The sequence below is a fragment of the Strongylocentrotus purpuratus genome, unplaced genomic scaffold (assembly GCF_000002235.5).
Source record: "Strongylocentrotus purpuratus isolate Spur 01 unplaced genomic scaffold, Spur_5.0 spur5_contig_111, whole genome shotgun sequence".
NCBI classification, from domain to species: Eukaryota; Metazoa; Echinodermata; class Echinoidea; order Camarodonta; family Strongylocentrotidae; genus Strongylocentrotus; species Strongylocentrotus purpuratus.
In genome coordinates, this window is record NW_022144757.1 from 10,876 (window position 1) to 25,658 (window position 14,783).

The following is a 14,783-nucleotide window of genomic DNA, read 5'->3' on the forward strand; positions in this document are numbered from 1 at the left end:
TAAAAAATGCAAGGTTCACCCCTTACAATTTGAAATGTTTCATAAACATCTAAATTTACTAAAAATGCAAGGTTAAGCCCTTACAAGCTGCAATTTTCCAGAAACATCTGATTTTTCCCAATTTTGCTAAAATGTAAGGTTAACCCCTTGCAAACTGTTCAACCAATACATGAAGTGTCCCATGACTTTTTTAAAACAAATTATTTTTCCAGTTTTTAGGGTATAGGAATTTTCTCTTTTTCCTTTCTCTTTTGTTGTTGCTATATTTTGCGAATTAACTCATTCGTATGGAATGCTCATAGTCAATCAAAGAATATTTCACACATAGGGGCCTAAATCATATTTTTTTAAATTAATAGAGACGCATTGATCGTGCTATCATATACCATTCTATTACTAGTGCGAATTACTGTATTGTTTGGAATGCTCAAAATTAAAGACACGTTATGTGACGGAAAGATGTATCAATAATATTTATATTACAATGTACATCTTTATTCTTTCCCGGTATAATTCATGGCGTTTCTTACGTCAATTGGCAATCGCGTCATTATATAATGATAGTCAAACGAAACTCCGTTTTGATTATAGTCAATTATGAAATATTCATTGATTTATGACATACACCTTTGTTTCAATTTTGATACTACCCGTAGACCTGCCGAGCAGCTGTAGATATCAAACTAAACCAAAGTATAAAAGATAGAGGGTAAAAAAAATCAAAAAGTTATGTGCTAGTCAAGCTTTCAGGGATCGGTCTGAGCCATAACAATGCCCCAGCCGATCCCTTAGTTCTCTTCCGGGGTCTCGGCGTCCCCGACCAATACACACTTCCTTCCCTATCCATCCATATAACCCGGAGGGCCAGGCACCATGTAAAAGCAAAGAGCTAAGGGAGGAACAGGGCGGCCCCTAAGCCCTGATCCTCCGAGTGGACCACATGCCCTGAACCTGTACGAAGGCGCCAACCTGGAACTCGCGGACAGTACCAGCAGCAGTGCTTACCGATTAAGCTAAGGTACTGTTGGTACTTTACGACGGGAAATTAAATCTCTTATAGTAAATGATTGAACTCATACGTTAAAAACCAAAAAGACACCAGCGGGATTCGAACCCGGGACCCCGCTAACCGTGGACGACGAATCGTAACCACTCGGCCATTTCGTTACCTTAGAATTTTCCTTAAACTGAGAAAAGTTGTCTTTATAGGTGAGCAAACGCGCCAGGAAGATTACTGGGTCCATTTGCTTTACCTTAATGGGTAAAAACAAGTCGATATAATGAGCCCAGTGTGTTTGGTTTGTTAGGAAGCTGCATAACACAGCCTAATGTGCAAAACAGTCGCGTGCTAGGCGGATCATTACGCAACAATGAACACCGCAATTGTGTATTTTCAAAAGGCAGACGCGTAGATTCCTACTCTTTGTATCTGGGCACATATAGATTCTCAACTCCCTCTTCAGCTATTTCGACTTTCTTAAAAAGAAAAATAGAGACTGTCAGCGAATCTCCGGGAGTTGAAATAAGGATCGTCCCCTCGATAGACCTCAGACTCAGTAAAGTTCAACATTGGGCTCTTTTTCAACAGCTGTTTTTGCGGAAACTTTACATCTGGATTTTTTAGAAGCATCTGATTTTGCCCAATTTTAGTAAAATATGCTCCAAATTTTGCTAAAAAGCAAGGTTAACCCCCTTACCATTTTAGATTTTTCATACAAATCTGATTTTGCCAAATTTTACTAAATATACAAGGTACACCTCTTACAATTTAAAATTTTTCATAAACATTTCCTTTTGCCCAATTTGCTAGAAATACAAGGTTAAGCCCTAACAATCTGCAATTTTCCAGAATCATCTGATTGTGTCCTATTTTGCTAAAAAAAAATGCAAGGTTAACCCCTTACAATTTGAATTTTTTTCATGAACATCTAATTTTTCCCAATCTTATTCAAAAAGCATGGTTAACCCCTTACAATCTGCAATTGTCCAGAAACATTTGATTTTTTCCCATTTTCGCTTTAAAAAAATGCGAGGTTAACCCCTTTCAATTTGAAATTTTCGTAACATCTAACTTTGCAAAATTTCACTAAAAAAGCAAGGTTAATCCCTTACATCTGAAATTTTTTCGGAAACATCTGATTTTGCCCAATTTCGCTAAAATATACAATGTTCACCACTTACAATTTGAAATGTTTCATAAACATCTAACCCCATACAATCTGCAATTTTCCAGAAACATCTTTTTTGTCCCGATTTTGCTAAAAAAAAATGCAAGGTTAACCCCTTACAATTTGATTTTTTTTTCATAAACATCTAATTTTGCCCAATTTTACATCAGGTAACTGGATCATTAAACGGGACAGGTGCACATCGGCCTGGGAGCTCAGGCCATGTGTTATGCACTCCTCAATACATAGATGATGCACATAACACTATGGGTAGTACAGGCACAGCTGGGGGTACTGCCCAAACAATGATGAACGCATTGCGTATGCTTAAAGAATTACCCACAATTCCGGTTTTTACCGTTTAGGTCTGGCTCTAATCACTTTACGCGATCCCCTGACGTCTCATACACTGACTTTAGGCAAACTAGTCAGACTTTCGCGGTCTAGTAACAGACTTTGACTCTTAACGAAACATCGAATGAAAAGGGAAACATCAAATGCATATTGCAAAAGATCGAATGCAAACATACCGATGAAACATCGAATACAAATAGCTCGAAATGTCAAACATATGTGTAAAACATTGCTCACATATAGAATATCGCAAATATATTGTAAAACAACACACACAATTGTATCGAAAAAACATCACACATTTAATGCAAAAAATCGAACATAATATTGAAAACATCGCACATATATATCGTCAAAAACATCGCACATATAAATTGAAAATCGCATATAAATGTAAAACATCGCACACATATATTGAACATCGCACATATATTGTAAAACATCGCACAAATATATTAAACAACGCGCAAATAATAAAAAACATCGCACACTTATATTGAACATCGCACATAAATGTAAAAGATAACAAACACATATTGAACATCCAACATATATATTGCAAAATATTGAATATTGCAACGTTTGACACGCCATAGCAAATCACACAAAATATGGGGGTTTTCGAAACCATTGCTTGTCACTGGTTCGGCTTTATCTCCGACTTCTGAATCACTGGGAAGCAAACCAAACAGAAATATTCTAACCGTTGGCCTAATTTTATACAAATGTTCCTAAAGCAGACAATGCTCCAAAATTTAGCCAGAGTACCCAAAATCGGGGGCCTAAAATCTCCTTAAGACACAGATGAAACGAAGCCGAGATTTCGAAATAGCGACCCTTATTGAAATATCGGCCCTTCCAGCTGTGGCTTTTCCTTAATCATGAAACCATTTTCATTGAGTTACTTTCAAACCAAATTAAGCGAATATGGATGACACGATTTGATATTGCTGTAAAAGAAAAGGAAGTCACGACCACTGTGAGTCACATATATACATGAACATGTAACTCATCTGGAAACTTGAGTCTTAAGGCGAAGCTGCTACGAAGCCGAAGTCAAATAAATGGTAAAAATTAGTTCGTTGACCTTTGGCACGTGTAGAAATGTCAACATAATAATAAGGAGCGTGCTCCCAGACGTGTTCAACGTGTTTTCAACGACGAAAACAACACTTTTTGTTGGTATCCAGCTACTACACATTGTATGTACGATCTTTTGGATCTCGGCGAAGGAACCAAGCAAGCATGGCATCGAACTCGGAAACAAACAGCGAAGACACTTCGCAATCCGGCGAAGCGGAAGAAGTTATGGAAGTTGTGGACCCAGATAACAGCGACATCGAAGAATCAGATGGGGAGGGTGGTGATAAGAGGGTTTATCTACCCGGAGATCCGCTCGACGAAGGAGAGATGTTAGTCCGTGATGAAACCGCATACCACATGTATCATCAAGCGCAGACAGGTACTTCTTGCCCAGTTCTCGGACACTTGACACAATTCATTACAACTTAATACAAGCCTGTTTATAATGTCAGTTCCATAAAATAGTAACTTATTTTTTAAGTTAAATTCATCATTTAACTTTGCCAGTGCGAACTGTTTTTCTTTTTCCTAAAGAACAAGTTGTAACATACTTGAATCAATCATTGTCAATTTTCATCAGTTTTATTGTTAATGTGTTATTTTTGCTTGACCAAGGATGGCAGGCCCAACCTACTGTCAACAGATTGATTGATTGATTGACTGAGTCACTGATTATTAACGTTGTCTTAATTTGCTGTCAAACTTTCAGATCCAGCTTGACTAGTCAAGCCTAGTCTTTTTCTTTTCTTTTTAAGGGGGGGATGTTTTTGTTCTGTTTTGTTTTTGGGTTATTACTTTTCTATTTTAGTATTTGACAATGTTTGATGATGATAATTTTATTGCAGGTGCACCATGCCTCAGTTTTGATGTTCTTAGAGACAGTCTCGGGGAGAAACCGTACAACTTATCCTCACACACTTTTTGCCGTTGCTGGTAAATTTGAATTTTGATGATGTCACAAGCACTTTGTTTCATTCATGAAAAATAATTGTTCTGTTGATGGTTATTAACATCAACATGTTAATTTTGTGTATTTTGATCCATAATCTAAAATAAATCTCCCATTACATTCAAACCAAAACTTCACTTATCACTTTCTGTAGGCCTACTAATGAAGTTTTTATAGTACTTTATAGTACATTTCTATTACAAAACCTCATTAGCCATGACCCACCATAAATCAAACCTAAGATGTGACTTTACTGGTTCTCAGGCACCCAGGCTGAGAAAGCCCACCTGAACAATGTCATTGTCATGAAGATGACAAATCTGCATCGTACCAGCCAGAAAGACGATGATGATGACAGTGATGAGGACAGTGACAGCGATGACGAGGATAGCAAACCAGAACTGGAGACAGCGATGATGAAACATCTCGGCTCTGTAAACAGAATAAGGGTAAGCTTTCTTGAGTGAGATACGGTTTGGGGGTTTGCAGTAAGTGCAGATGAGGTGACTCTACCACCTCACCTCTTCAAATTCAAGCTTCTGTTTGCATACTGAATTTACCTAACTTTGACCTTCTCATAACGCCGGAAGTAAAAGTCAAGTGACTTCACTTTTACAACAAAGCGTTTTTAAAACAGGTAGCAAATCCTGTAGAGAGGGTAAATTTTGTGTTAGGGAACAAGAAGCATGAGTCTAGCTGAGCATATCTAATAATAATATCTATAAAAACAAGCTGTGCCACCTGATAACGGGTGTATCAAGTGAGGGAGGAGAGTGTAATGGAGAGGGAGAGAATGGTGTAGGATACTCTTATTTAGTAAACAAGTTGGCTTTTCATACAGACTAAACTGCATCGTTTAGCTTCTTCTGACAGCATTGTATAGCCCAGTTGGCATTTGTCTATTTCTTTCTTCTTTGTTTTTTAGATTTTACCGAGACGATGGTAAAAAAAAAAATCACACTACGTTTTCGGCACCTGAGTTGCTCCTTGTTATTCATCGCTTGATTTGATTTGTTTTTACAGAGCACAGAAATTGGGCAGAAGCAAGTGGCAGCCACTTGGTCAGACACTGGCGCGGTCCCACCTGTGGGACTTAAGCGGCGCCCTCCAGGCTGTAGGTAACGCCCAGCTCATGGGACGATTCATGAGACAGGAATCCCACAAGCCTTTGTTCACGTTCACAGGTCATCAGATTGAAGGATTTGCCATGGACTGGTGTCCTACTATACCAGGTATGCTGTTACATTCTCAACTAAAAAAAAAAGTCTGAAATATCTTTGCTAGGGGTCGAAATGTTAAGTTGCTTATCAGTTTGTAGAATTTTAGTTTGGTCAATAAATGGCACTTCCATGCGTATTTACAACAACATTGCAACATACAAAAAGTTCGATATATGTATTTGATGCTAAAAGACAACTGCACAACATTAATTTTAACTTTTAATACTCAACCACACACACCACCCAAATCATCACTTGATTTGTAAAATTGCAGAATTTCTGGTGAAATTAAGAGGAACCTTGTTAAGGGCTTAGTCAGCATGACAAAGTTGGGTGTAAAATTTGCCCTGTATGGAAAAAGAGAGTGCACAAACTGCTTATTTATTTATGCTTTTAAATGCATAATTTGCATAACAAAGTGGGTGTCCAAAATTGCCAATAGGGTGTCTAGAAGATCCTAGACACGTCGTCTGCTTAAACTGTGATCCAAGTAAAAATAACCCACAGTGTTGGAATTGAAATGTAATCCTTTCCCTTTTTTCAGGAAATCTGATTACTGGAGATTGTCGGAGAAATATCCATTTGTGGAAGTTACAAGAAGGAGGGGAGTGGTATGTAGACCAGCGACCTTATGCAGCTCACACGGAGTCAGTGGAGGATTTACAATGGTCACCAACTGAGAAAAATGTAGGCATATTAAGTATAAATTCCTCTGGAAAATAGCCCTTTAAATCAATAATCCAAGTAAACAATATCCCATCCGTAATGAAGTTAATCAGCAAATTACTTGAACTGTACATTGAGCACAACTCAATGAGCTTTCTCTTTTAACAACAAATTTTGTTTTGTTTAATACATGTAAAGGTTTTTGCATCGTGTTCTGTCGACAAAAGCATCAGAATTTGGGATGTTCGGGCGACGCCAAGCAAAGCATGCATGATAATGATGGAAGAAGCACACAGTAGTGACGTAAATGTCATCCACTGGAACCAGAAAGATCCTTTCATCCTGTCTGGAGGTGATGATGGTGTCTTGAATGTCTGGGACTTGAGACAATTCCAGGTAAGATGGATCCAAGATGGATCCAAGATGGATCCAAGATGGATCCAAGGTTCTTGCAGGCAAGAGACGCTATAAACCAAACATAATTTACAATTACCATTACTTTTTTCACGATGAAAGTCAGTATTCCACAAAAGTGTTCATTGCACCTTAGCTTATAAGCCTGAAGAAATCTGTGGAAATATGACAAAGAAACATTCAGTTTTAAATGTGGGAGGAAAACGCTGGAAAATATTCTGGAGGAAAAATCTGCAGAATCAGAAAGGGACTGACGACCATACCGACATTTGCCTTTTTGAGATTTAGTGGACACAATACGAGGGTGCTATTTAGTTTGCTTAAACACTCTTGCATTTACCCAAATTCACTCAAACTAAATAACACTCCCTTATTGTATCTGCCGTATCTCAACAAGCTAACATGGGCCTGGGTTAGATTCGAACCTGGGTCAAAGTTTGCAAGGGAAGGCAAGGAAATCTCACTTGCCTACCCGCTGAGTGCTTGCACAACCCCTTTTTCACTACCCCCTTCAAGTTCTCCTGAGTACTGTATAAAAATGTCCCCAAACTTCAACAGAAAGTCAATCAGATTTGCTATGAAATGGTGGAAAATGTGGCAAGTATCAATGTACAGGCATACAAATTGTCATGAATTTCATTACATTTTAAAACAATCACTGTTTTTTGTTTGTTTCTTTGTTTAAATATTTAATAATATTTAATAATATTTCTTTGTTTATCTCTCTCTCTCTCTTTCTTTCGCCTTCAGAAAAAGGGTCCCCCTGTCGCCAAGTTCAAGCACCACACTGGGCCCATCACGTCAGTGGAGTGGAACCCCGTGGACAGCACAGTCTTCGCATCAGCAGGCTCTGATGACCAGGTAACCCTCTGGGACCTATCGCTGGAACGAGAACGTGAGACAGTGATGGAAGGCCAGACTGGGGGGTCCAGGCTTGATGACATAGCCCCACAGTTGCTGTTTGTGCACCAGGGGCAGAGCGACATCAAAGAAATTCATTGGCACCCACAGATATCTGGTGTCATTATCAGCACGGCTCACAGCGGGTTCAATATATTCAAGACTATCAGTGTTTAACCCGTTACTCCCTGTCCTGCCCAAAACCGCCCTGCCTGTCACTCCGTGCCCCGCCCTAAAACCGCCCTGCCTGTTATTACCAGTCCCACCACAAACTGCCGTGCTTGTTAAACCGCCCTGCCTGTCACTCCCTGCCCCACCCCAAACCTCCCAGTACTTATGAATTTATGGATTCATCAGGAGATAAACACAATGCAATGCAATACGGTGCAGGTGCAAAGGGTGAATGCTCGGGGTGAGTGAGGAAAACAGACCCCAGCGGCTGTTACTATGCATGGGGGTTGATACTCCTTGAAATACAAAGAATAAGACATCTGTTTCTGCTCAGTGGAGGATTTTAAAGGATTCAGGAGCGTTCCTTTCCAAAAGATGCCTTACGGTTAAAGACATTAGGATTTATACAATTTAACACAGATGAAAAAACTTTGATACGCTGGAGACTTGAGATTAGCCCTTCATGGTGGATCTTCATTAAACTAATTTATTGTGAGGGGTTTGTTTTTAAAAGAAAATTGGAACATTTGGGGGAATTTATAGGAACAATTTTAAAAGATGTCTTGAAATGGTTTCTATTTCATAACTTATAACAGTTCTATGCTAAAAAAGGAAAGAAAAATCTTGAAAGTCCTTTTTGGATTTGACAAAAGAGTGAACATTCAAAAGAAATTTCAAAATATTTAATTTTAAATTTGTGATAAACACACAAGTTTTAACAACTTGAATTATATATTCAACACGTGTTTTGGAAAACTACTTTTTTGATGAGTTATGACACCCATATAAAGAAACCAACAGTACAGAGGTTTCTTTGCTGGAAATTGTTTTATTTATTGTAAAAAAAATTTTTTAAATATACACATTACCAATGGCAATTGAATAATGCACAATAAATACTTTCCAAATTGTTCATTTGAAAGTGTTTCTGATATTGCCTTATAAAGATGCACATAAAAATTGAAAAACAAAATTGCTTTCGTCTTATATGATTTCATGGATGAAATAATAGATATTAGGTGCACTCAAAATGAAATTGAATTTATCGTCTTGATTTCTGGAATGTATTCACACACCTTGTTCCCAAACTATGATGATGTAATCAAATGTGATCCGCTCTGGTTAAAGAAGCCCCTTGTCTCAAAATTCACAAAATGAGTTATCATAACATGGTTGGAAAGCCTGATACAATTACGCCCCATTCAATGTTACTGCACTTTATCACGATCGCCATAACTGTGTGGTAAATCTGGAAATATACGTAAATATACAAAACACAAAACCAAATTGTTGTTTTTCGCACTAAACATCTCCTCCCTCACTGCACTGCCCAGAAAAATGAATTGTCGACGGCGCCTGACACTCCCATGATGATAATGCAGATTTGTGCGGATTCAGAATGAAATTAGCAGTGCGTACTTATTACAATAGACACGCGAACCATTGTACTTCCTACAATACGTGTGAACCTGTGTATGCACACCCTATCTCCCTCGATGGAGCTATCAGGATTGGTTGAAGTGCCCTCTACTGTTTCCTGCAAACAGTCCATAGCCCTGAAGAAGAGACTTGGACACATCACCATTTGATAGTCAATGCATTGTTCATCTTCTCCACTGCGTGGTACGCTGTCTCCAACATAGCGTGGGCTTTCTCAGTGTCTGCCCCTCCCAGCCAATCAGAGACCAGCTGGTCCAGTAGCGGGTTGTCCTCCGGTCTCCTGGTGTTGAGGGAGTTGTAGAGTGCCTCCACGCGGGGCAAGAGTTCCTTGGGTTGCTCCCCGTCTTGTGGGCGGATCTGACCCCCACCATTCACACAGCCTGGTCACACAGAAAAGTGTACATGTATTTATATTCACATATTACCAATGTTTATGGAAGAACTAAAGACTGGTTTTTTTTTCAGTTTAACGGTTGCTCATTTTAGAAATCTTCAACCATGAAATTCGGGAGCTATGGGGGGTGGGTGTTATAGCCACAAGTTTGATATAGTGCTGGTTGTTACAGCAGTGATCTACTGTTTATATATTGCTCAAAGTCTCTCACACAGCATTGAGCGTATACATGTTGAGCTCAATACAAAATATCCCTTGTCAGGGGCAAAGCTTTAGGTATGAAAATACAAAGTGTGACATTTACCAGATGGGCAAGCCATGACCTCCACAAAGTGATACGGAGACCGCCCTCGCTTGACCTTCTGCACCAGGTTCTGGATATTCCTAAAGCCGTAGGCAAGGGCAAACTTGAGTTTGATTTCGCCATCCACTTCCAATGTGGCCTCTCTGAAGTCTTTGTTCCTTTCGGTGAAAAAAACAAACAAGCACAAACATTTCAGTGTTCCTTTATGTTTCAATGCTGGGTATGTGTATGGTGGTTGGGTTTGCGACTCATAATCAGGGGTTCAATCCTGCTGCTGGCCATATGTTGTGTCCTTGGGCGAGCCACTGCACCTCTCTATCGGGAGGTTTATATTTCTTGTAAATATGTTAAGTATAAACAAAACATTTCACATCGAAATCTTTCAAGCCAAAGTTTGCCAGAGTTTGAATGTGTTCAAATTTAGCAACTCGCAGACTGAACACCTTGACGTCGCAAGTTTTCCAAAGTATTCCCTTTCTCTTATTGCATAATTACAAGGTTAATGACCACTTACTTCAGAGTCCTGTACTCAATGTGTTCTACACTGACTCCATATAACTCCCGGGCAGCGTATCTGAATATGTGTTCCAGGTATCCACCAGACCCACCTCCGATGTGATTCACTAACTGTCCATCCCTGGATACAGGGAACATGGGATCTAGATCCTGGGGTTGCATATCAGCTAGCGAAAGTCCCTCTTTGTCAAGCATCACTTCAACTTCTCCTACACAAAAAAAAAACATATTTAAACAAATATGATTCTAACAGTTGTAATCTTGTCAATTGTAATATCCCAAGTCTGGTCACAAGTTACAGGGGATGACTTGGGAGCGGATGACTTGTGATGTGACTTGCGACTGACTTGTGACTGACTTGTGATTGATTTGTGACTGACTTGTGATTAACTTGTGATTGACTTGTGATTAATTTGTGACTAACTTGTGATTGACTTGTGATGGTCTTCTGACTGACTTGGGTTGACTTGCGATTGACTTGTAACTGACCTGTGATTGTCTTGTTATGGACTTGTGACTAGCTTGTGATTGACTTGTAACTGACTTGTGGACTTGTGATGGACTTGTGAATGAGATGTTACTGACTTGTGATCAACTAACTTACAAATCTGATCTTTACATTACCACAACTCCAATCTACCTGATGTAATAACGCAATCTACATCTCGCGTGCTGTAGACATCGTTGTAAAAATCTTCTCGTGACGCCTCCAACTTCTTGTCGAAGCAAGGCATGATGGTAGCATGGTAGACGTGGTGTGGTCGGATACCACTCTGCTTGGAGTAATAATCCTTGACCAGCGAGCCCATGACTTGCTGAGGGGACTTGGTGGTGCTGATGTAAGGCAGGATGTAAGACCCATGTGTCTTCTCGGCGTAACACACCCAACCTGAGACGATATTTTTCAAATCTTATAAATCCATCTTGTAGCAATGGTCAAGGAGATTACAGTTCAGGAGTTTTTGATCATTTTTCTGAATCATTAATTAGATATCATGGTTAATTGGCTCTGTCAGGGACATTACACTTCCTTTCATTATGGTGGAATTGCCGAAGTTTTTTGCATTTTATTTTTTAAGACAAGTGTCCAGAGTATACCTGGGCAGGCAGAAGCCAGCATCGGTACAGTCCCTTTCTCTTCTCGTCTTCTGAATCTATCAACAAACTCCTTCTGGCTTTGAAGAAGACTGAAGTCCCTGGCAAATGTCTCATCAAACACATGATGCACACCTGCAAATAGAATAGATTTGAAAAGCTAAAGTAGAAAAAAATTGAGGATACAGTTTGGGTTTTTCTCAATAATTCTACAGTAAGTTTCTAAGTCAATTCAAACTATCTTGCATAGGCCCTTGAACCAAATTCATTTGCAAGTAAAAACTAGTGATTCTGTGCATCTTCTATTTGTTTACAGTTTACAAGCAATAATAAAAACTTTACAGTGGTGAGAACCAACACCGAGATATAAATTCTACAAATACATATTCATATCTCGTTTGGAAATTTGAGATACAAATGGATTTGCTGTTGTGGGAAAACACAGGATTTTCTTTCGTTTACTCTTGTTAATAGTCTTGCAAATGCAAAAAAATCCAGATGGTGATAACTCTAGCCCCTGGCCACGCCCCTTACCTAATTCCTTGAGGACCCTAGTCAGTCTCCTTGCTGTCTCCTGTAGAAAGAGATGTAAGGCAAACATCCCCCGCCCCAATTCTCTAGTCCCTAGCCACGCCCCTTACCTAATTCCTTGAGGAACCCAGTCAGTCTCCTTGCTGTCTCCTGTAGGGAGAGATGTAACGTAAACATCCCCCGCCCCAATTCTCTAGTCCCTAGCCATGCCCCTTACCTAATTCCTTGAGGAACCCAGTCAGTCTCCTTGCTGTCTCCTGTATTGAGAGATGATACCGAGCAGCCAGCGATGCCCTGGATTGAGGCGACACTGAGACCACCACTAGCTTCTTCTCTTCGTGACCCTGACATCAAAATTTAACACAGTTACATTTAAGGACTTCTCCCCAGATACCATTTGCCTGCGGAAATCACTGCCCCAGCGAGTTCTTCAGTCACCAACCCTCTGGTCACCAACCCTCTGGTCACCAACCTAGTGAGTGCTGTCACCTTCAGCTAATCAATCCATCCCAAACAGCTTCTTTTTTTTTACTTGCACATTTTTGTCTTTTTATGCCTTGAGTTAGTCTGCACCTGCTTGTTTACACTTCAACCAATGTGTAAGTATGCTTCAGAGGAGGTTTCTTCACATAGGAAGATGGAGATGTTGATGATAGATTGGCATTCATATATGGAGGCCCCAACACTATTGTGCACGAACCCATTCTCATGTGTTTTTTTTTTACCTCTGGAAGTTTGTTGTTGGTTCTAGAACCCTGAGTATTCTTCCTGGCTCTGCTGTGTAATGAGAACGCTCTCCGCCGATGTGATGCAACCGCTGCATGCAAGACAATCATTCAACGTTATCTGGGCTTTCTTGAGCTGTGTTGCTTCACCATCCTGAGGAAAGAAAAAAGATCTGTATTCCTCTAACTCCCCAACATTTTTAATATGGAATCTTCCCGAGTCCTCCCAAATCCTTCATTCTGCAGGAATCCAGTGGTGCAGTCTTTGCACTTTAGATACAATGGAATCAAGCCCTATGTGAATTTACAGCAGCTAGGCACTATACCTTCCTCAATACTGCAAACTTCTCTAAACTTTCTATATGTTTGTAAGTGTTGGAAGGTTTTTAATGTGCCTGTCTGGTTTGTCATATTGCATGTTTTTGTTATGTCCCAACTATATAAAATCAACCCAACTATAGTTGAAATGTCACAATTACAGTAGAGACAATGCCACTCTAAATTTAGATATTTCATCTGTAGCTGGGACCACCAACTGCAGTTGGGACAACTACAATAGCTGGGCATATCATCTTTAGGGTCTGCTAGTTTTATAGGATTCTCAATTCAAAACACTGTGATTACAGTGATTACAAACTTTTAAGCAGAAGTACCTAGAATTTTTACACAGTATAGCTGGGTTCTTTTTTTAAATGAAATTTATCTTACAATGCCAATTGTACATAGCTGCCATCGGACTGAACTTTGATGGGACCCGATCGACCTGGAAGACGTTCCACCTGGACAGGTTTGATGCATTCCTGCAGGAAAATGTCAGACAAATAAAATGGACCACTGAATTGCGACCAACCCTTTGTCTGCATACAAACTTGTATTTATACAGAAGTGGGCAGGTAGGTCTATTTTAATCTGTTAATAATGAATACTACTGATTCATCAATGTTCATGACTCTGAATCAGAATCAATGAAAGTCCAGGAACCATTTGGTTGATAACTTATGCACGTGCACCAGCTGGCAGCAGAAAAAAAATACAGGAGTCCTAAAAATAATTAATGCGAAGAAACTTTCTCTTGAGATCTAATACCATTTCCTCAACCTGAAATGAAGGAAACGCAGTTTCCCCTCGGAAAAAAAGAGCATTTTAACGAAATAGATGCAGCATAATCAGCATGCACTTGGAATCAAATCAAACACAGTCAGGATACTAATACCGCAATTATTAATTTAATCTAACCTGAGATGGGGTGATAAAGTCGTCTAAATCGGTGAGGCGAAGGGCTCCACTAAAATTGGACGCCATCGCATTCGCAGTAATGAAATAACTTTCTGCACGTAGGCCTGTGCTGTGCCGTCTAGTCACGGTCAGAAAACGGTCAATGATCGTCCAAACGCCTCTAGCTCTTGCGTTCACACTGTAAACATGAACAGCGCCACAAATCACATGGCTGTGGCTGGAAATTACCAATCTCTCTGAGCTGATTAGATATTTAAGCGCAAATTAAACAAAACGTGTCTAAGAACTTCTGCCAATTCCATTTCATGTATTGCGAAGTTGATTGTGGAGAAAGGCATTGAAGTCTTAAACTAACAAACACGTTCATCATTCAATTTATGATCCAGAAAATTAACTGTCGATCAATCTTTGAAAATATTCCCGCTAAAAAAAATGGGGCGTTGTATATTCTAGTGGTTGACATTGCCGCGCCATGCCTTTTTATATGTTCTCCACTTCAGGAGCTGTTAAACTGGTACTTTGTACATAAAGTTGTGTTCCCCGTGCTTTCAAAAAATTCAATATTTTTTTTTTTTTAATGCTGTATGTTTAATAACAACACAAACATTTCCCCATTT

The 14,783-nt window shown here is 39.5% G+C and overlaps 2 protein-coding genes across 2 annotated transcripts; one reads left to right on the plus strand and one right to left on the minus strand.

Moving 5' to 3' along the window:
* Positions 1 to 3,767: 3,767 nt before the first annotated feature.
* Positions 3,768 to 7,931, plus strand: LOC115927487 (glutamate-rich WD repeat-containing protein 1-like). Its single transcript, XM_030993748.1, is given in 9 exon segments — positions 3,768 to 3,984; positions 4,451 to 4,497; positions 4,499 to 4,538; positions 4,819 to 5,003; positions 5,578 to 5,634; positions 5,636 to 5,786; positions 6,319 to 6,461; positions 6,639 to 6,836; positions 7,605 to 7,931. Coding segments are annotated over 9 exon segments (1,365 nt in total).
* Positions 7,932 to 9,503: 1,572 nt separating this feature from the next.
* Positions 9,504 to 14,232, minus strand: LOC115927141 (cytosolic Fe-S cluster assembly factor narfl-like). The gene is given in 9 exon segments (XM_030992882.1): positions 9,504 to 9,745; positions 10,064 to 10,221; positions 10,578 to 10,788; positions 11,220 to 11,468; positions 11,678 to 11,809; positions 12,423 to 12,539; positions 12,931 to 13,084; positions 13,644 to 13,730; positions 14,167 to 14,232. Coding segments are annotated over 9 exon segments (1,416 nt in total).
* Positions 14,233 to 14,783: the final 551 nt, after the last annotated feature.